Source organism: Nothobranchius furzeri, chromosome 18 (genome assembly GCF_043380555.1).
Source record: "Nothobranchius furzeri strain GRZ-AD chromosome 18, NfurGRZ-RIMD1, whole genome shotgun sequence".
NCBI lineage: Eukaryota > Metazoa > Chordata > Actinopteri > Cyprinodontiformes > Nothobranchiidae > Nothobranchius > Nothobranchius furzeri.
Genome location: NC_091758.1, coordinates 44,312,393 through 44,332,996, shown reverse-complemented (window position 1 = coordinate 44,332,996; position 20,604 = coordinate 44,312,393). Strand labels below are relative to the sequence as shown.

The 20,604-nt window shown below is 43.5% G+C and overlaps 1 protein-coding gene across 2 annotated transcripts in view; it reads left to right on the top strand.

The window, feature by feature from the left end:
* Positions 1-18,804, top strand: part of eipr1 (EARP complex and GARP complex interacting protein 1) — a 92,510-nt gene extending 73,706 nt beyond the window's left edge. The window contains exon 9 of one of the 2 annotated variants that reach the window (XM_054741960.2): positions 16,696-18,804. In XM_054741960.2, the coding sequence (XP_054597935.1) occupies positions 16,696-16,723 (28 nt within the window). In that variant the 3' untranslated portion in view covers positions 16,724-18,804. Of the gene's footprint in view, positions 1-16,639; positions 16,662-16,695 lie in introns of those variants that run through there. The other variant, XM_070547112.1, reaches the window with a different exon arrangement.
* The last annotated feature ends 1,800 nt before the right edge of the window (positions 18,805-20,604 follow it).

Sequence of the window (20,604 nt, the reverse complement as noted above, 5' to 3'; positions counted from 1 at the left end):
GACTGTGAGACGGAGGTGGGGGGTGGTCCTCTGGAGGGTTAATGTTGCCTCAATAACTTCCACATTCATGGGATCCAGTGTTTAACAAGACTGAGTGATTGTGGAGCTGGAAGTGACTCGCAGCCTGAATATTTATTGTCTTTTAACAACAGAAACGGAATAAAAAGCGTTTTTCCACCTGCCAAACACAAATATCAAGAGAGAAAATGTAGAGTAGAAAGACCTGCGGAGAACCTGAAATAAACACGCCAGTGGAAACAGTCGGGGATTTGCTGCACACGAGAACGGGCACGGCATCAAATCTGCTAACTGTTAACCTGCTTGCACCCGAGCTGAGGAGCGCTCTTTGTTGGTGAGTTCTCAGGCTCTTAGCGCTGCAGCAGTGGAAGCCCAGATGAAACAGCGCCATCACTTTTGATGTCAGCTGGGAGCGTGCAAGGATAACTACTTAACACTGACAAGCAGCCCGTAGTCAAGGAAAAGCTTCAGCGTGCCGTAAGCTACTTATTTACCGTCCCATTGCTTTTGGAGAAGATGAATTGCTCTGAGAAGGGCGAGCTGAGACCATGACACCACGGTTGATGTTACAGGAGGAGCCTTTGTTTGGGGGCTATGTTTGCACGGAAGCCTTGTGAGTCCAGGTGGACCTCGCTCAACGCTCTGATCACAGTATTGTGCAAACATCTTCCATACTTTCTGCAAAATCCTCTTCTGGGGAGTCGGTTTTGGAAGCTTTTGTTAATCTGTCTCCGGACATCATGACCATCTTTGGTGGTGTTTATCTTTAAAATGATCTTTAAATGGAAGACATGCTGGAGAGCAGTGGAACAGAGACTAATGTCTTGACTTGAAGCATCACGATTACCTGAGAAAAAAATGAAGACTTCAGTAGATTTCTGTGTCGGGTACCATGTTCAATAAGGCTCCCTTTATAAATAGTCATTTAATAAGTGTTTGTTATATAAAATAGTGGTGAGAATAGGAAAAACTGATGCTTTTCTTGCTAATTAGTGAGCCAAATCTTTTTGCCTAATATTTGATCTAAAGTTGCCGTTTTAAACATTTCAGAGGAAGTTACCATCTCTAGTAAGCACAGCGGGCATGGGCTCTCTTCACATTTGTAATGGTTAAATCGAGACTCGCTTTGTCCACACGCCTGCTGTGGTCTCTAGTATAAATGAATGCCTTTTGAGTGGATCTCTGTGGAAAAACAGCTCTGGCGCTCCTGTTTCAAGAACTAGAAATTAGCCAGAACAGAGCTGGGCTTCAGAAGACAGGATTAGGAGTTTCACTTCCTGATTTGTGGACATCTCTTCTCTGATTGGCTAACAGCAACACGACTCTACCTCTGACTCTGTTCTGCAAAGTTGATGTTTTATCTCCACAAATAACACAAGCCTGGAGGAGTTCTGCTGTGTGGTGGAGCTGCTAATGCTAACGGTTAGCTTCTACTAGCTGAGACGTTCTGTGATGTTTCCTGGATGCGTCAGTGTTGTGAAGCAGTTCTCCACCAGGCCAGCAGAGGGCATAGTGCTGTTCTGGGCTATCCGTCATAAATCCAGTCACGTCTCTAGTCTACTCACTGTTGTGTTTATGTGTTTTAGAGACTTTTTTTCACCAACAAAGTTGAGGCACCGGTGGCGCCTGTGTACAGCAGACTCGCCTCTGTCAGGGCAGCTGTGGCTACAGTGTAGCTCATCACCACCGGGGTGTGAATGTGTGTGAATGGGTGAGTCACTGATTGTGTTGTAAAGTGCCCTGGGGGGCTCCAGGACTCTAGAAGGCCATTTGAGTTGATTTGTCGTATTTCCAACATTTCCCGGTGTTGGTGAAGCTCAGCTACTCAGAGAAGCCATTTTTGTGTTGAGTCCTTATTTCTCCCACTTCCTGTTCCTCTCCTCCCAGCCCACAGCTTCGATGCCGTTCTCCATCGTGTCGCTGACCAGCCGTCTTTTCTCCCAGTGGATGAAGTACAGTCACGATGTGCTCATCTCATTTCTCCCTCCTTATTGTTCCTCAATTATAGAACAAGACCAGAGTGGATCATCGTTATTTATGAGCCTTTGCTACCACAACGCACATATAATTACCTCTCAAAAGCTGTAATTGTGCTCATTTCTCACGTCCGGTCACAGACACCCACCCCCGTGTTCTCCTGATGTCTCAGTGGAGATTGAGAGCCAGTTTCCACGAAGGCGCGTCGGGTCACGGGCTGTGGATTGAACATAAATGTGCTGAATGAAGGAACGAATGCTTTTAAAGCCCTAAACAGTCCCCAGAAAGAATATTTCAGCATTCCTTTTTAATAAAACACGTGCCTCTGCTTCACTTTGAGACTCCTGCTTTTAGATGTGAGTCTGATGGACCAATGACTGAAGTGGCTGCTGAGCCCGTCGCCAGCATCGCAGCGACTCAGACGACATATGTGTTTGATCATGGGTGCGTCGCTCGGGGACAGAGCAGGAGCAGGGGCCACTCTCAAACCTCTTTGTCAATCAGCAGCCACCAAACATCTCCCCATGAAATCCATTAAAACCAATGTAGGCAGAACTGCACAGCTCTGAGCTCCGCGAGCGCTCCGAGCTGCCGTGAAGTAATGATAGATTTTCCAAACTTTGGTGGTTTGACTTGATTGCCGAGTATTATTTTGTAGGGTTTGGTGTGTCATTCATAATTACGCAGAAAACGGGCCTCTCTGCGAGAGATCTACCCACATAAACTCTGTTAAAACCTGATTCGTTTGATCTGAAAGGTTCGGAGACCCTGAAGACTGTCAAAATGTAGAAATATGGGATATTAGAAAGAGGTATAAACATCCGTCAAGCATGAATAAGTTATTAGGACAGTCAGGCTCCAGTGCTGTTATGCTATGCAGGAATTTGAGCATTCCCATTTTAAACCACTTGTTTTACTGTAAAGGCCCAGCTATCCATGGCATCTGTGGGAGAACTACATTCTTCACAAATAGATATTTATTTATTTTATTTGTTTTACGTTGACATGGATTTTGGCCATTTTAAAGCCTGTTTCTGAGCAAAAGTTATAAATAAACACGACTGAAACCACCGATGGCTTCCTGAGTAACTCATAGTTCTTCAGGACTGATGAGCTAACTGCTAGTACAAAGATCATCAGGTCTGTAGAGTTGTTTTGAGCAGTTTGCTTATCGTGCACTAGCTGTTAGCCTATCCGTCCTATAGGATGCAAAAACACCATTTCTCCAAACAAAGGCTGATCAGGAAGCCATGGGCAAATTGGTCACAGTTACTTTTTACACTGATATGAAAACAGGTGGAAAAACGTCATTAGGGTAAAGATTTAGAGCGTAATTTTCACTTGCTTGTGTTCAGAGTCAACATGTAGGAGTTTATCAGTGTGTCCACGTCTAGCCGGGGGGGTGGGTGGGTGGGTGGGGGGGGGTTCTAAAATCATAAATCATCTTTAAAATCAGGAGTTTTTGGTGTGATCAGAGACCGGTGCCTCACAACCCGTCCACTGCACATCACCTGTGTGTGTTTTTATCTGTCCTCCCCCGACCCCGGCTCTTCTGTCATGCTGCACACTCACTCACCCCCTCATTCCTCACCCCTCCTCCATGCTCATTCGCTCACATCAGACTTGTCATCCACCGCAGAGCGCTTGGACACACTCATGGGAACTGCTTGACCCAGATCTGTCTTCTCCTCTGTCCAGCTGACCACACACACACACACACACACACACACACACACAGACACACACACACACACACACACACACACGCACGCCTCGCTGCATTTTCCTGCCTCCTCTCAAACCCAAAAGCCAGACTGGGGCTTGCGACTCAGGCGTTGGCCTCTGGGCGTTTTGCTGTTTCCTGTTTAATATTTGCGTCCCTCTGGGTATCCATATGAAATCATAAACAAGGTGCCCCGATAGCAAGCTGGAAAGCATTTTTTCATTTGCACAGAAATCAACTTTCTGACCTGAAGTTGGTGGAAGAATGCCTGGTTTAACTTCTGATCAGCAGACGAACGTTAAACACGTCCGTCAGCGCCCCGTGTAACCCATTAAAACCAGCTTAGCCACAGCTCCGAGCTCCATGAAGGCCAGGCCCTCGGTGAATTAATGACGCATTTTCAAAACTTTGGTGGTGTGGGTATTGCTTCCAGGACCTACCGTGACCGTGTCATTCAGTATTACGTACCGAAAAGAGCTTGCAGTGAGAGATCGCTTTGTGCCGATTCTCACAAGTCTGGTCTCCTTTTCCACTTTAGCTTTCATAACAAGAGTGTGTTGTTGCTGCAGGTCGGTGAGGTGACTTTTTTCAGAGGATTTTCCTTTGAACATCTTGTTTTGGATGAATTTGATTGTATTTTTCACCACTTTAGGACCGTGACCAATAAGAGCGTTCACCACAGCGCCTGTCCCACTCGGAGGGGAAACGAGGATGCTGACTTTCATTCATGCTTGTGCTGCTGGTTGCTCTGAGGCCTAGCATCTTCACAGGTATCTGTTCACCTGGCTGATGAGACCAACTGCTTCAGCACATAGAATAGTGATCATTCATTCACACAAGTCCAAATAAACACTATAACATACTGGGGGTTGTATGAACTAGTCGACTTCACTGCTCTGTAGTGACTTTTTATGCCTGTCATTGACTAGTCCCTGTCCCGTGATAATGAGCGAGACAGCAGGTGAGGAGCTCCTGCGAGTCGGGAGGCGGAGGAGACGCGCTGTGCCAGAGCGTCGGTACTGACACCCGCGGTAAAACGGACATTTAACCAAATTGTGACCTTTAACCTCTTGCAATTTGACATTCCCCTCACCCCCATCCTAACCTTAACCAGCTTGCGCATGCAAAGCTCTGATTGTTGACACGCTCCAGACATCTGCGTCCTGAGCACGGCCACAGTAACATTATCAAATCAGGTGTCACCACCTCAAAAACAAATTTAACACACGATCGTTCATGTCGGCTCATTTCCTTTTATGTTTTCTGTCTTTTATTTGCGCCTGATGCGTTTCGCTGCTGTGGAGCGGGGCGTATCACCTGATTTGTCCTCAGGTGACGCACCTCACTGATGCGGCTGGCGAGCAGCTCGCACTTCGCTGTTTTTGTGGTCGGTAGATCTTTTAGAACTGCAGTTCAAAGGTAACTCATGAGGTGAATATATATGAACCCAGGTAGCAGTTTTTCTTTAGGACTGAGAGGAGATGCAGGAAGATAATAAACAGGCAGGACAGAAAAATAGTCAAATAAAAACAAGTTAGTTTTTGTACCTGCTGGTTGCAACAAACAGACACCATTGAAGGTAATCAGAAGTAAGGAACAGAAAATGAAATAATTATTTTAACGTTTAGAGCAGCAGGAACTCCGAGAGGCTGCAGGCGCACTGCGCAGGGGGAGGGGGGAGAGGGCTGAAGCAGGGGGAGGGGGGAGAGGGCTGAAGCAGGGGGAGGGGGGGGAGAGCTGAAGCGGAGCAGTACAGATGCAGAAACTACCGTTGTTAAAAGAAATGTGTTTAACTTTGAAAATATGGACGCAATTTTAATTGTCCAAATCTCCAGCGAACCAACCGACCGACACCCCTCACCCCCCCGCTTCAGGTGTATGACATCATCAATGACTAGTCAAAGTCGACTCGATTTTCATTACTTGACTGTCGACTTAAAAAAATTTGTCATGCAGCCCCTATAACCTACTGCACTTAGACTTTGGGCAATTTAACCATTGATTTTTATTTCTGTGTTTAATAATATGGTCACGGTTTATGCTCCTCCCTCTGCGTCATTCATCACCTCTGTGATTAGTGACATAAAAATCATTGCTCCCACTTAGAAATCTATCGCTACATCCAGGTGACACCTCCAGTTGTTTCTCCGTCATTTAAAAGGAACATTTCTACTTTTGTTGGAGAACTTTGCCAATAATAGCATTATAAGTCCAATTCCCACTATCAGAACATCTGTAGTTTGACTGGACCTTCGCAGCATGTGCCGTTTCACCGGCTGGTGAAAATACAGCGTTAGCCATGAAAACCAGCGTTAGCAGTGAAATTACAGTGTTAGAGGTGAAAATACAGCATTAGCGGTGAAAACCAGCGTTAGCGGTGGAAACCAGCGTTAGCGATGAAATCCAGCGTTAGAGGTGAAAATACAGCGTTAGCGGTGAAAACCAGCGTTAGCGGTGAAATCCAGCGTTAGCGATGAAAATACAGTGTTAGAGGTGAAAATACAGCGTTAGTGGTGAAAACCAGTGTTAGCTGTGACAATACAGCGTTAGCGGTCAAAATACAGCGTTAGCGGTGAAAATACAGCGTTAGCAGTGAAAATACAGCTTTAGCGGTGAAAACCAGTGTTAGCTGTGACAATACAGCGTTAGCGGTGAAAATACAGCGTTAGCGGTGAAAATACAGCGTTAGCTGTGAAAATACAGCGTTAGCGGTGAAAATACAGCGTTAGTGGTGAAAATACAGCGTTAGCGGTGAAAATACAGCGTTAGCGGTGAAAATACAGCGTTAGTGGTGAAAATACAGCGTTAGCTGTGAAAATACAGCGTTAGCAGTGAAAATACAGCTTTAGCGGTGAAAACCAGTGTTAGCTGTGACAATACAGCGTTAGCGGTGAAAATACAGCGTTAGTGGTGAAAATACAGCGTTAGCGGTGAAAAACAGTGTTAGCGGTGAAATTACAGTGTTAGCGGTGAAAACCAGCGTTAGCGGTGAAAACCAGCGTTAGCTGTGACAATACAGCGTTAGCGGTGAAAATACAGCGTTAGCGGTGAAAATACAGCGTTAGCGGTGAAAACCAGCGTTAGCGGTGAAAATACAACGTTAGCGGTGAAAACCAGCGTTAGCTGTGACAATACAGCGTTAGCGGTGAAAATCAGTGTTAGAGGTGAAAACCAGCGTTAGCGGTGAAAATACAGCGTTAGCGGTGAAAATACAGCGTTAGCGGTGAAAATCAGTGTTAGAGGTGAAAACCAGCTTTAGCGGTGAAATCCAGCGTTAGCTGTGAAAATACCGCATTAGCAGTGAAAACCAGCGACGCTGAGCTGAGCTGTATTAACCCACACTGAGTAGTGCTGTTGTAAAAGTCCCCATTGATCAGAGCTGAAGGGTCGTGATTTGCTGGGATGAACTGTAGGGGGGGGGGGGGGGGGGGGGTCAGCATCAGCTGTATGGATGAAATGAGGAGCTCCATCTTCTGGGGGAAGCTGAAAGCTTGACCTACTGGAAGATCATGGACCAGACCCACAACCCACTGGAGGGATTGTGTCTCCTCGCTGTGACGCTCTTTTGGATTCCACTGGAGAATGTCACTGGGATGAGGAATGTCTACGCTTCCTGACTGGACCTGGATTCTGCGGCTTGACTTTGGATGAACAGAAGAACTTGGCTGGACGAACCAAGATATTTTATTTGTCAACTTAAGCTTTCATGTTTCAAGTTTGGTTTCATTTTCAACTATGTGGATGGTGTTTTTCTTCTAAATGCATACTTTCAGTGTTTTGTTGATTTGCAGCGAGCTCCTAGAAAGCAAGACGTGACTGAAGCATTTCCCAAAACGACTTGTTAGGCAACGAAGCCCCTTTTTTCCAGACCCGAGGATTCGCTCTTTATTCGCCTCCCTTTGGTTCTGTTCATCCTACTGGAAAGCTGCGAGTGCACAATGATGCATGTGCAAGACGGTGAGCCCAGAAAGCGCTCTGCAGGTTGTGATGGATGTCTACGTTGTGAGTGACTTTATTAGTTGTTTTGGTTTTCCGTGTTGTGAGGGTTGTGTTTTGAACCATCGCTGCAAGAGCACCATACAAGCAGACAATAAAAAACGTTACTGCAGCAGCAATCATAACAGACTAGAATAACAAAAAGAGGACCCCAGCTGTAATTAACCTTAATCAACATAACAATTTCATTATTTTAGCCTCCAGTGTGCGTTTAGCCACAACATTTAGCTCTCCTTTCTTCTCTAGTGCAGCCACGTGACCGTGCATATTCAACCCTGACTGTGGGTAATAAATATTTGATGGAATATGTGATCAAACCGAATGTAAATGTGCATCCAATCCATGCGTAGTCTGTATGTTTGGTGCTGCGTGGGGGCTCATGTGATGAAATGGTGATCAATTCCTTCAGATCTGTGGGTGCTGGCCTTTATGCCCACACGCAGGAACCGCCTCTGTCCATCAGCGCCATCGACAGTGAATTAGCATCACATTCAATCCACCGAGAGCCTCATTCAGAGCTGTGACAGTCTAATCTCAGAGGTGTATGCTCCTTTATGTGTGTGTGTGTGTGTGTGTGTCTGCTATAATAAGCCTCTGTCTCTCTCCCCTCCCTCCAGCCTTCTAGTTCCACTTCTCCGAGTGATGCGGGTGGAGGAGGAAGTGACCTATATAGGCTGCATCTCTGTCTCTAGTCTGCTCCAGCTTCCTACATCTCAAATGTATGTGTGTGTGTGTGTGTGTGAGAGAGGGAGAGAGAGAGTGTGTGCAGTGGAAAGAGTGTATGAATAATTCAGCGGATGCCTCAACACGACCGCCTTCAATAAAACCATCCCCCTTAATGAGTCTTAATGACAGCCACGGCGTTGAGACAATCAAAGTGTGTGTGTGTGTGTGTGTGTGTGTGTGTGTGTGTGTGTGTGTGTGTGTGTGTGTGTGTGTGTGTGTGTGTGTGTGTGTGTGTGTGTGTGTGTGTGTGTGTGTGTGTGTGTGTGTGTGTGTGTGTGTGTGTGTGTGTGTGTGTGTGTGAGAGAGAGAGAGAGAGGGAGAGAGGAGTGCGTGGGTGGGTGTGAAGAGGGAACATTGATGCTTGAATAAGCGTGCGCATGTGTTGCAGAGCCCTCCGCCCGCTCTTGCTGCCTTTGCCCCAGGCTCTGTCAAGGTTGCCCTGGGTAATACTACCTGAGACTTTGAAAAGAACATGAAAGCCGACTTCTCAGCAGGGGAGGTGAGAGGAGAGACTTGCTGGGGTGGAGCAGTTGAGGAGAAGAGCAGCAGCAGCATCCTCACCTCCCCACATCTCTTCGGGCGTGTTTGTGGGTTTGAACTCCAGAATGACTTCATCCTTTCTCTTCTTCATGGTGTTTACAGCATCACGTTTTTTCTTCTCCCCCTTTGACCATCAGGGTCCTCTCTTACTGCTCATTTTCTTCAACAAACTAAATTCATTTTCATCTGCATTAATTTCTGGATTTAGATATAAAACTGCAAACAAAATTCTAAATATCTCAACCTTTATGGTTTGGTTGGGCTGTGAAAACAAATTTAGTGTTACGCCATAGTGTAGTGTCCGCTCTGAGACTGCTCACCTTAGTTTCTCAAATTTAACTTGAACTTTAAATCGTTCTTCACAAAAAGGACAACAAAGTCCATTGCTCTTCCAACTTCGACATCTGCAACTTCACCAGAGCAATCCATCTACCGGAATGGTGCTGTATAGGGACGCCGGCGTAGTATTTAACATCTTTAGGTCCGTTTCCACAGTCCGAGCTTCTGGATAGTTTTACCGGACTGTTAGTGCTGATCAGTGATGTCACTCACTGCCAAAATTGTCACCAAAGGGCTGATTTTGTATGGATTGCACAAATTATGACCCGACTGTCAGGTTTTTTTTACACAAAAGACATTTGCCATTTTCCACACTCAAATAATGATCCATTTGGCTTTCAATACATTCACCTTTTTGTCTCGCTCTGCCACGGATCCCAGGTCTGTGAAACTTTTCCACATGGCTGACTTGAAAGTAGCTGTCAGATCTTCCAGCTCCTGTAGCTCACCACAGTTATTCATTCATACTTTGCTTTGGAGTAGAGGGCTTTAGATCTGTGACTCCCAAAGTTTGGGTCACGGCACGGGGGCAGGGATTTTCCAGAAATCAAATAAAAAGAAACACAAAACATATTTTTCTATAATTGTTCCATGATAACAGTTGAAACAGGAAGACATCAGTAAAATCTGAGTGCTTTAGCATGTTTGTGCAGCTCAGTGCAAGGTTTTCTAGACTGCTATTTGTTGGTCAGGAGCAGAAAAGTTTGGGTATCACTTTTTAGATAATACTTTATTTCCTCTCCTCCTTCTGTTTTACTGCTGCTGTTTAAACACACGAAGCTAATCTCACAGCCTGTAGAGTGGTGGCGCCACCTTTCGTTGTTTCACACTAACCAACTCAGCGATTAATCAAGATTAATTGAGATTAATTAGATTGTTTTTCTAATCCAGTCCTCCCTTAATATATATTTTATTATTATGTCACTCTATGGCTGTGACCACATACTTTTAGTTAACATGTAGCATTGCTGTCACAAATATTAGTTTTATGTCTTTTGGAAGACATTCAGATGCATGCTTTAGTTTCCAAGTCGCGCTCAAACTTAACTAAATGATAAAAGACAACCATTCATTTCAATTAACTAAGCAATGTTTCTTTCCCTTGAAAGTGGTTTAGGCATTGAGGAAGTGTGAGTAATTCCAGCCTAACAGCAGAAAGAGAAAAATCATAATTTTCCTGCTTGCAATCTTAAAACATCACTTTAATTTGATTTGACATCAGAACAGAAACATACCTCTAACTGTGGAGTTTTTACTCAAGGTCCATCCTTTTAATATATACTTGTAAAAATCCCACGTGTTGTCTTGAACATTTTTTTCCAATCAGCTCTCGGAGTAACCTCACTCAGCCGCCACCGTACTCTTTGTTGTGCAACAAATAATTACAGAACAGAGACGATTTTCAGATAGTCATTTATTTTAAAACGTCTCATGGCCTTTTGGATTTGCTGCTCTATACAGATTACCCAGATTTCCTGTGCTGGCACGTATTAATCATCTACAAAAAATTGTATTTTTTCGTTTTTTACTCACAATTTCTACAGCGACCAGGCAAAAAGAGATCTTTAGAGTGTTTTGGAAAGATGGTGAAAATACAACAACAAAATATCCAAACTGTTGTTTTCCACCAAGCAGCTTGTTGGTAAAGCCAAGTTGGTGTGTGGAGACAGAAGTCATTACTAGTCTTGTACAATATTACAGAACAGACCTCTAAACACTCCATAAACCTTTGTTGATGAGTCTGAAACCGTAAACTCATGTTTACGTTTAACTGGCCTTCTCCCAGTCGGGTCGTCCCAAGGACTTTTAACAACGGGACCCAGCGCCTCCCTGCTTGACTCTCAGCTATAAGGTGTTGGATTTTGGGGGGGTGGGGGGGTGGGGGGGGGGGGTGTTAAACTACCAAATAGTTCCCGAGCGCAGCCACTGCTGCAGCTCAGTGTTCCCCACGGGGATGGATCACATGGAGATGAATTTCACCAGCATGTGATGATGACTATGGGTCTTTAACTCGGTAAGCGTCACCAAGAACAATAAATAAATACATTTAGAGTCGTCATTCATAATACAGAAACTTATATAACAAGGTCATTAATCAATTACCTAACCTATAAATTATCCCACAGCGCTGCAGATGCCTGTGATAAATTATTATTCATCAAAATAGTGACCAACACCATAGCATCAATCTCATGTTCCTGGAACTTTGAAGAAGCTTGAAACATAAACATTTTCCTTCTTATTAGTCACAGCAATCTGGAAGTTTTATCAAACACGTTTCAGGGGACAACTTATGAAAATATTACCTTTTGCGTCCTTTGCGCTGCGTCTGTAGACACATTTAAAACCAGTCCCTCCATTTCCAGTCCGTGTTTAGTTTTTAAGAACGGTGTTCTTTAAACACGTTGTTTCAAAACAACATTAGCTTAGAAGTACCTCTCAGCTGAAGAAGAGCAGCTGCTGCTGGAGGAGCAGCGGCTCTACTGCGAGCCCCTCCCAAGTGTGAGCTTCTCAGCTCATAGCAGCCTGAGCAGCGGATGGGTGGGTGTGGCCATTTTCTTAAAGTGACAGAGTCCTAGAAATTCTCATTCTGAAAATGTCAAGAATAAAAATGCTGACTTTGCTTTTTGGGACCAGAACTCCATAAACATGTTTTGTATTGACCATAGAATTATTATAACTATAAAAATGTCATAATATGTCTCCTTGAATTTAGTTTTGAACAGAAATGTGAAACAACTTTGGAAGAATTTGTCAACCAAATCAGTTTGTGACTAAATAGCAGCGTGACATTAGCACGTGGGCCCATTTTTTTATTAGCAGCATGCTTTCGGAGTTCAGCGTGAATCTAAATGAAGTTTTGCACATTTCTCTTACTGCTAACAAACCCAGTGGAATTACCTAGAAAACATTTTCGGGTCTCTGCAAAGCATCTAAGTGACAAATGTCAGCGTGAGTAATCTTCAGAGGTAGCTATACTATAAAGATTACTAAAGGAAAGTTCTTTTGTGAAGTCATTCGAAGCAGAGACCTGATTAAAGAAGCGACACCTATTTGATAAAACAGACATATTTTTATTCCGGCAGCTGCTGGAAGCCTAATCTGAGCTGATCTAGGTGTAATGTTGAACCTGAACCGTCCTCCAAGCCCTCTGACCGTGCTTTCTCTCAGCGCGTCTGCAGCAGACAGCTCTTCACTATCAACTGTTTTACACAACACCGCAGATGCCCCTGTCAACAGCAGCACTGCAGCAGATGTAAGGCCACAGCTGGAACGCTCGTGTCACTGCCCAAACAGCTGTCCCACCAGAGGGGGGGAGTCTCCCCAGCTATGATGAATAGCTTCAACAAGTTTTACCAGCAACCCAAACAACGTCGGAACTTTCTCGTTCTAGAACAAGAACACTACGGAGAACGCGCCCTGATGGTTTGAGTCTTCGAGCAGGACGTCTAGATGATTCATCCAATCTTTGTTTTTATTTAGATTTTATTTTCAGGACTGGAAGTGCGGACATGGAAGCTTATTAAAGCTCAGATGTGCTACACTGCTTGTTCTAATCCGAATGAGATGAGAAAGCAGATTTTTTTGTTAAATGACGGAACCGGGAAAACACGGGCTCGGGTGGATTCAGGAGCTGCAAACCCAAAGGAGACAGAAGGGAAATCCAAGCAGCTCTAGATGTCGTGTTTCTCAGTTTAATGCTCACCTTTCCACTCCAGCGAGCTCCGCTTTGTGTCTGAGAAGCAAGTCCCGTCCTCTTCCCTTGTTATCTGCGGCTGAATGTTTAGTATGCACAGCTTCTCTCCAGCCGCTGTCCCAGCCTGTCTCAAGCAGCTTGCTGCTGAGGAGATAAGGACTTCTTGGTCCTCTCCAGGAACCGAGGCTGTGATCAGCCTTTGGCCACCGGAAAGCTGCTCTGTTGAGGAAATGTTGGCTTCAACAAACAAACTTTTCCCACTTTATTTGGGAAAATTGTACTCAATGTATTTAAAAGTTCAGGGGGTGAAAGCTTCAGATGAATGACGATACTTGATCTGCATCACCGATGGTAAATGGACATATCTCTTATGATTATATATACATGCGCATTCATGTTGGGAAAATAAAACTGCTCCCTTACAGATTTCACATCAAGGTTTCAGATTAAGGGTCAAAGTTCAGCGTCATTAAAAATGAGGATTTCATTCATTCCAAATCCGCCTGGCTCTATGTGGAAAAGGAGCTGACCCCAACACCTTCGGCGACGACAACTTCAATCAAACATTTGTGAAAACCGGTGATGAGCCTCTCGTTGTTGCAGCAAAGATTTCCCTCCGCTTTTAACGGATGTTTTTATTTAGTCACACTGGAAGGTGTTCTGGTCAACGGGTGCAAATTATTCTTCAGGAATCTTCTGCTGGGGAATGTTTATGATTCTGTCAATCACAGCAACTCGTGCATGAAGCAGACCCACAGACCATCACTCTACCGCCACCATGTTTGACCTTTGGTATGATGTTCTCTATCTAACAAGGGATACATGCCTTCCATAAAGTCCACGTTGTCTCGTCGGTCTACGGCAAGTTTTTCAGAAGGATTTTGGGATTATTAGGATGCTTTTAGGTAAATGTGAGATAAGTTGTTTATTTTATGGTTTAGTTATCCTGACAGCACGATGTGATGTGTTGCCTTCTGAGATCTTTTAGTTTCTGGGTTTGGCTCATGGAACGTAGCCAAGCTTTCCAAGGGTCAGTCACATCAAATGCATGTTTAAGAAGCGGTCTTTAGTTCATTAATGGGCTAGGTTGGTTTTTGTATTCACTCAGGATCATTCCTTGTGTTAAATTTTGATATTAAACATTTAAGTGTGACAAACAAGAAATCTGTTGCCCGGGTGGCGATGACTTTTTCTACAGCAACAAAAAAATATTTCAAATTAAAATCTTCACATGATTTTTAAAAATTTATCGTCTTTATTTCTATTTCAGAAACAACAAACAGCATTTAAATAGCACTCGTTCCAAGACCAGGGCCCCTCTGGACACCTGATGGTTTATTTTAATGAATTTAATCACCTCAGTCTGGATCCTATTTCCCTAAAGAGCTGCAGCATCTCATTACATACCTTCTTATGTGGGAAAGCCTGGATGGAAATGGTACATGTGAAAAGCGTCCTCTAAAGGAGAGATAATGAGAGCTTTTTTAGGGTTATAATGGTTTTACAAAACATCTTTATGAAATTCCTCTTAAACGAAGTGATGTCAGCAGTTTCATTCATGACAGTCTCAGTCCCTTCCAGGAGGAGCCAATTTTGGGCTCTGTCACTTTAAGAAAACAAGCTGGAGCTGGCCACGCCCACCTATCCCCTGATTGGCTGCTATAGGCCGAGAAGCTCTGATATCTGGGATATGTTGGTGTGTCTGCATTAACACAGAGGTGGAAAACGTTAAAATGAATAATGTGAGAAATAAATGAATATTTATCCTTCATGCATGGATCCAAGTGTGCTTTTTATCCAACCACACAGTCAGTAGTTTGTTTTAATAGAATTCATCAAAGTTCAGCTTTTCCTGAATCTTTCATTTTTGCATATTTGATTATTATGTATTATTTTCTTTATACAGGTTTGAAATAAACACTAACTAGCTAACTAACTAACTAACTAGCTAACTACAAACGTTGCTCTCTTGCTGTGATGCATCTAACTGTTATGTTTATATTTATTTTTTGAGGTGAAAGTTTCTTTTGGGCTCTGGCGTCTGTCTTATTGCTCATAACCTCCCTCATCCACGATGTCAAACACCTGCAGCCTTTAGTGACGTGATTTAGTGCAGATCTTGTATAAAGAAGAGCGATCGATCTGCCCTCTCAAAGTCCCTCCTTTAAAAATTCACATGTACACACACACACACACACACACACACAGCGGCTGATGACCGCTGATTTAGTAAAGCTTTCTTCTTTCTTTACGAGTCCTGGCTTTGCTTATTAAAAGCAAGTCTTGGATGCAAAAGGTGGTTGTAAATTATCGATCTGAGACACGGGCGTTGGTACCAGAGTACTAGACAAGCTGTAAACAGCATGCAAATTTACCTTTTAGCCAATGTGTGTGTGTGTGTGTGTGTGTGTGTGTGTGTGTGTGTGTGTGTGTGTTCTGCACCCAGAGCCTGTGCTGCTTCTTGTTTTAGGAAGGAATTCCAGCTCTTCCAGTGAACTCTGTCTGAGATATTGGCAATCTCTGAGTTAACCTCCACAGAAAATAAGTTTCATCTTCCAGCAGGAGTGAATAAATAGAAATATCAGGATTCACCGCGGCTCACAGCGCTTCCTATTGAACAAGGTGATATCTCCCTCCACGCTGTATTCCAGCGCTGTAACATTCCATTAGGCTGCTAAAATGACTTGTCCTGCTGCAAAAGGCGGTGTCCATTTGCAGATTCTATCATCGACCGGGAGCTAACCTCAGTTTTTCTAGAAACTTCCACACACGCCTGCACACACTGGGCTCGGCTGGGCCGAGGCCAGAATGATGTGCGACGTTCGGATGTTACAGGAGTTTCTTTGGAGGGACCAGATGGCCGTAAAGAAGCAGCCTAATGGTCCAAACACCCTCGTGTCCATTAGACACATAGGAAGCAGCCACGGTCTGTATCACAGTAACGACCTATAGAAGCCACTGCTACTTCTGCTGCCTGCAGTCGGAGTCCTAGCAAGCTCACACACACTCACACACACACACCTACACGCCGACACCAGGACCCACTCCTGGTCACCGTTAGCCCTCATCGCATCACCTTGTCTTGGGAAATCACACACACACGTTCTTTTAATCAGTACCGCAGCTCTTTGTGCCACTGTGAGCAACCATTAGGCTAATTTCAACCTAAACAAAAGCCATTACAGGGCTTTTAATCTAATTACCGTTATGCTCCAGTCTCGTGATCTCTTGTTCTGCTGACCCCCAGCAGCCACTTACATATTGTCCAAATGTAACTCGTAATGAGCAGACAGTTGCAAACCCCCCGTGACTTTGACAGCGTATTCTAAAGGGTAATTGTGCTCCTTTCCAACGAAATTGCCTAAAGGGTAGATGCGGCATTGTGGAGATATTATCATTGCAGCTCAGCTTATGGGATCATATGAAGCACTTTAAATGGATTAACCTTTTTTTCCCTCCGTGACGACATATCACTCCGCATCACCATGTTTGCTATTTTATACCCCCCCCCCCCCCCACCCCCACCTCCTTTTCACAATCTTCCCTTCACACACTCTCTACTCCTCTTATCTCTCTGCTGCTCACACACACCTTCCCCCCCCCCATCTGGTTGAGCGTTTCAGGTGTTGATAAAACACGCTGGGCCGGTTTCAGCCTGACATCCTTTACTGTCGTCCAGGATGGAACCAGAGGAGCTAGCTGGGTAACCCAAAAGGAAGGTCGGGCTTGGACGTGCTGACGGAACATCGGTGCGTGATCGGAACAAGAAGATAAAAGAAAAGCCTTTAAACTAAATAAACTCGTCATCAGCCTCGCAGTCTCGTTATTTCAGCTTCACAAGCTTTTATGAGATAACTTCTCAAGTTAATGGGCTACAGATTCCACCTGTTATAAACGTATGCAAGTCTTCTACAATAAATAAGGGGCAAAAATTAAATGTTATAATCCAATCATGGCTTTATTGTCAGTATAACTGTTTTTAATTCCAGGCTTGAATAGTTAAAGTTTTAGCTGACCCGTGATTTTAACCGGCCCTAAAACAGTTTATATGAGGGCTAAATCTAAATGTGAGGAAGTCGTGAAGTCATTCCAGTTTGGTGAAGTGATGCGATCAGAAATATTTAGTCTGTCTTTGAAAAAGACCAAATGTGTTTAAAGAAAACAAACAGTCAAAGCAAAGATGCTCGGATGTTTCAGGAACCATCTGAGAAGAGTTTCAGGCAGCGGTTTCTAGAGTCTCACTTCCTGATATTTGGACGTCTCTCTTCTGATTGGCTAACAGCAACACGACTCTACCACTGACTCTGTTTGCTCTCCACAAGCCTGGAGGAGTTCTGCTATGCGGTGGAGTTGCTAATGCTAACAGTTAATTCAATTCAATTCAAGTTTATTTATAAAGCGCCAAATCACGACAAGAGTCGTCTCAAGGCACTTCACATAATAAACATTCCAATTCAGGTCAGTTCATTAAGCCAATCAGAAATAATGTTTCCTATATAAGGAACCCAGCAAATTGCATCAAGTCACTGACTAGTGTCAGTGACTATACAGCAATCCTCATACTAAGCAAGCATGCAGCGACAGTGGAGAGGAAAACTCCCTTTTAACAGGAAGAAACCTCCAGAGAATCCTGGCTCAGTATAAGCAGCCATCCTCCACGACTCACTGGGGATCGAGAAGACAGAGCGCACGCACGCACGCAAACACACACACACACACACACACACACACACACACACACGCACACACGCCAAGTGTTTCTATAGTTATTTTGTGATTTCTTAGTAAATATTCTATTTGGTGAAAGATACATTTTATTGTATTTATCCTAGTGGATCTATAATTAAACGGATAAACTAGTAGTAGCACATCCAACGTCAAGGAAAGCAAAAAGTTATTATCAGGAGAGAGAGAATGTTTTAGTCGTTAAGTTAGTTTCTACTAGTAGAGACGTTATCTGCTGTTTCCTGGATGCGTCATTTGGAATCGTAGGACGCCCAAGGAACATCTTGCCTTTCTTGCCTCTGATTGGCTAGAAGGGCTCTCCTACAATTGTCCACTACATTTAGCAGCAAACCGTCTTCCCTCGCTAAGTGCAGACTGTCCTCCTGCCACCAACAGAACAGCTGTTTTAGGGAGTTTGTATGGAAAATGTGAACTTAGCGCTATAATAATCATTCTGTCCTGCAAAACCATTTTTTGATGTTTATTTTAAATAACTGAAAAACGTAAAATGCGAACTTATAATAAATCTTGTTACATTCATCACACTGTTGGACTTACTTCACACCGGTTGTCTCTTAAAGATTGAGGTTATCTTATTAAAGCAGAGTAGACAGGATAGACGTGAGGGCCTGGATATGAAATATAAAACTCCTATTTTACCCAGCTGTGTGCAGCAGGTCTGTTTCTCTTCTAGAATAATCAAAACTTATAAAAAAAATGGTCTAATCAGCTTTGTATACATTTTTTATTGATACACATTTAATCAGAGGATGAGAGATGTGCTCTAACTTGTGAACAGCATTAACTTGTTAAAGTGAAGACCTAAGATGGCCTAATAATTAAGTAATAAGATAACTCTAATGCTTACAGTCAGTAGATATAAAGTCAGTCTAGTGTGAAAAAAATGCAACAAGATTTATTCACATTTGACGTTTTTCAGGTTCTTTTATAAAAGAAACTGAAACTGGTTTGTTGAGAAGAGGACAGAGTGGTTACCATAGCGATGAGTTCACATTTTCTTTAAAAAACTCCTTAAGATCACCTGCAGCGAGGGAGACAGTTTCCCCTTACATCAAATAGCCAATTGTAGGAGAGCCCTTCCAGCCAATCAGAGGCGAGAAAGGTGGGGCCTTCCTTGGACATCCTACGATTCCAAATGACACTTCCTGGATGCTAAACCAACAACAGCCTTCCCCGTCGTGAGTCCAGATGGGTGAGTGCATGAATGTAAGTGACAGTGTGACGTAGATCTGTCAGGCTTTTCTAATCCTGGAGTTTCACAGTCTGTTTTCTATCAGAAGCTACTGCAGGAGATAGGTGTAGGAGACTATTTTCATGTTCAGCCTGCAGGAAACACTCGGTGTGACCCGTTAGAATCAGAAATAATCATTGAAAATGGTTTCTCAGTGGACCACGCCTTAAATATTTTCAAGCAGCTGGTCTTGTGACAAAGAGTAAAATTATAAAAGTAAAATTAGAGAAGTTTATTTTCCTGACTGAAAGAAGCTCGTTCAGAGTGAGTTTCAGGTCACGCCAGCGATTCATGATGAAGCTGATCCAGGAACAGCTAATGGCAGAAGCACAGAAACACACAAGAGCTGCTGTAGATGGAATACTGGATGCTGCAGTAGTTACACACACACGCACACACACACACACACACACACACACACACACACACACACACACACACACACACACACACACACAGTGGCGGTTTTACCATTAGGCATAGGTAGGCGGCCGCCTGGGGCCCCCTTGTGTTGGGGGCCCCTAGCCCTGACCGCCGGCACCCCTCTGTTAATGCCACAATATTCTTATTACCAACCTGTCGCTGCAGACGGGATCGGACATGCTTCTCATTACCATAATTCCTGAGCCGTTCAAGATATCATTAAAACTCCAGAAGTGCTGAAAAGATTAAAAATGGGGCTTTTCGTGCATATACAACACATTACGGTAGCCACCAGGATTCCCCGTCTTGAGCGCACCGAATCACAACACAGATTCAGAGACGTGCTGTTTGTCATCCAAAATGCTCCATTTTATAACTTTTGAATGGCTGATCAGATTCAGATAATTCCAACGGTTCCTAAAAGTACATAAAAGCAGCTTTCCAACGATCTATAGCATGAAGCAATCAGAGTTATGGAAAATATCGCTACGAGGGGAAATCCTGCTGTACAGCCTGATTGAAACAGAAGGCTTCTATCTGAAGACAGTGACCACGAAGAAGGACAGATCTCCGGTGAACCAGGGTATGAATGTTTGTTCGGTCTTTATTTTTTATTCTTTTATGTGAACAACTCTCAACTATTTGCTAATTGTAAAATTCAGCTTTATTCCAGCATTATTTATCTTTTTACAATAAATAATTATTTTTGCTAAAACAAAAGTTTTTGGTATAGCAGCACGGTGTGCCAGAGAAGCATCCCATGGCGGTGTGAGGTGTTCAGGACTCTGCCTGCAGCTGGAGAGAAACTGCTTCAAGGTCTACCATCAAATAAAAACGTCTGAAAGTTTACAAAAATAAATGGTCTTAAAAACTGCTAAAAACGATACCAAGGTTCACACTTTTTTAAGAAGAGATGCATTACAGTTCAAAGTTTAAATTGTTTGCCCAGTCATTTTGAAGTTCCTGTTCAGTAATAAATGTAAAAAATTCAAATCCGTTTTTTGCTTTTTTCACTTTTAAGCTGACTTTTTAAAGGCTTTAATAGAAATAAATTCTAAATACAAACCATACGCTGAAAGCTGAGGTTGTTCTGAAATAAGGAGAGTTACACACACTTTGTACTTTTTATTACAGTTTTACAGCCATAAGATTAAAAAATACCAGGCGGCCCTGTTATAATTATGGTCA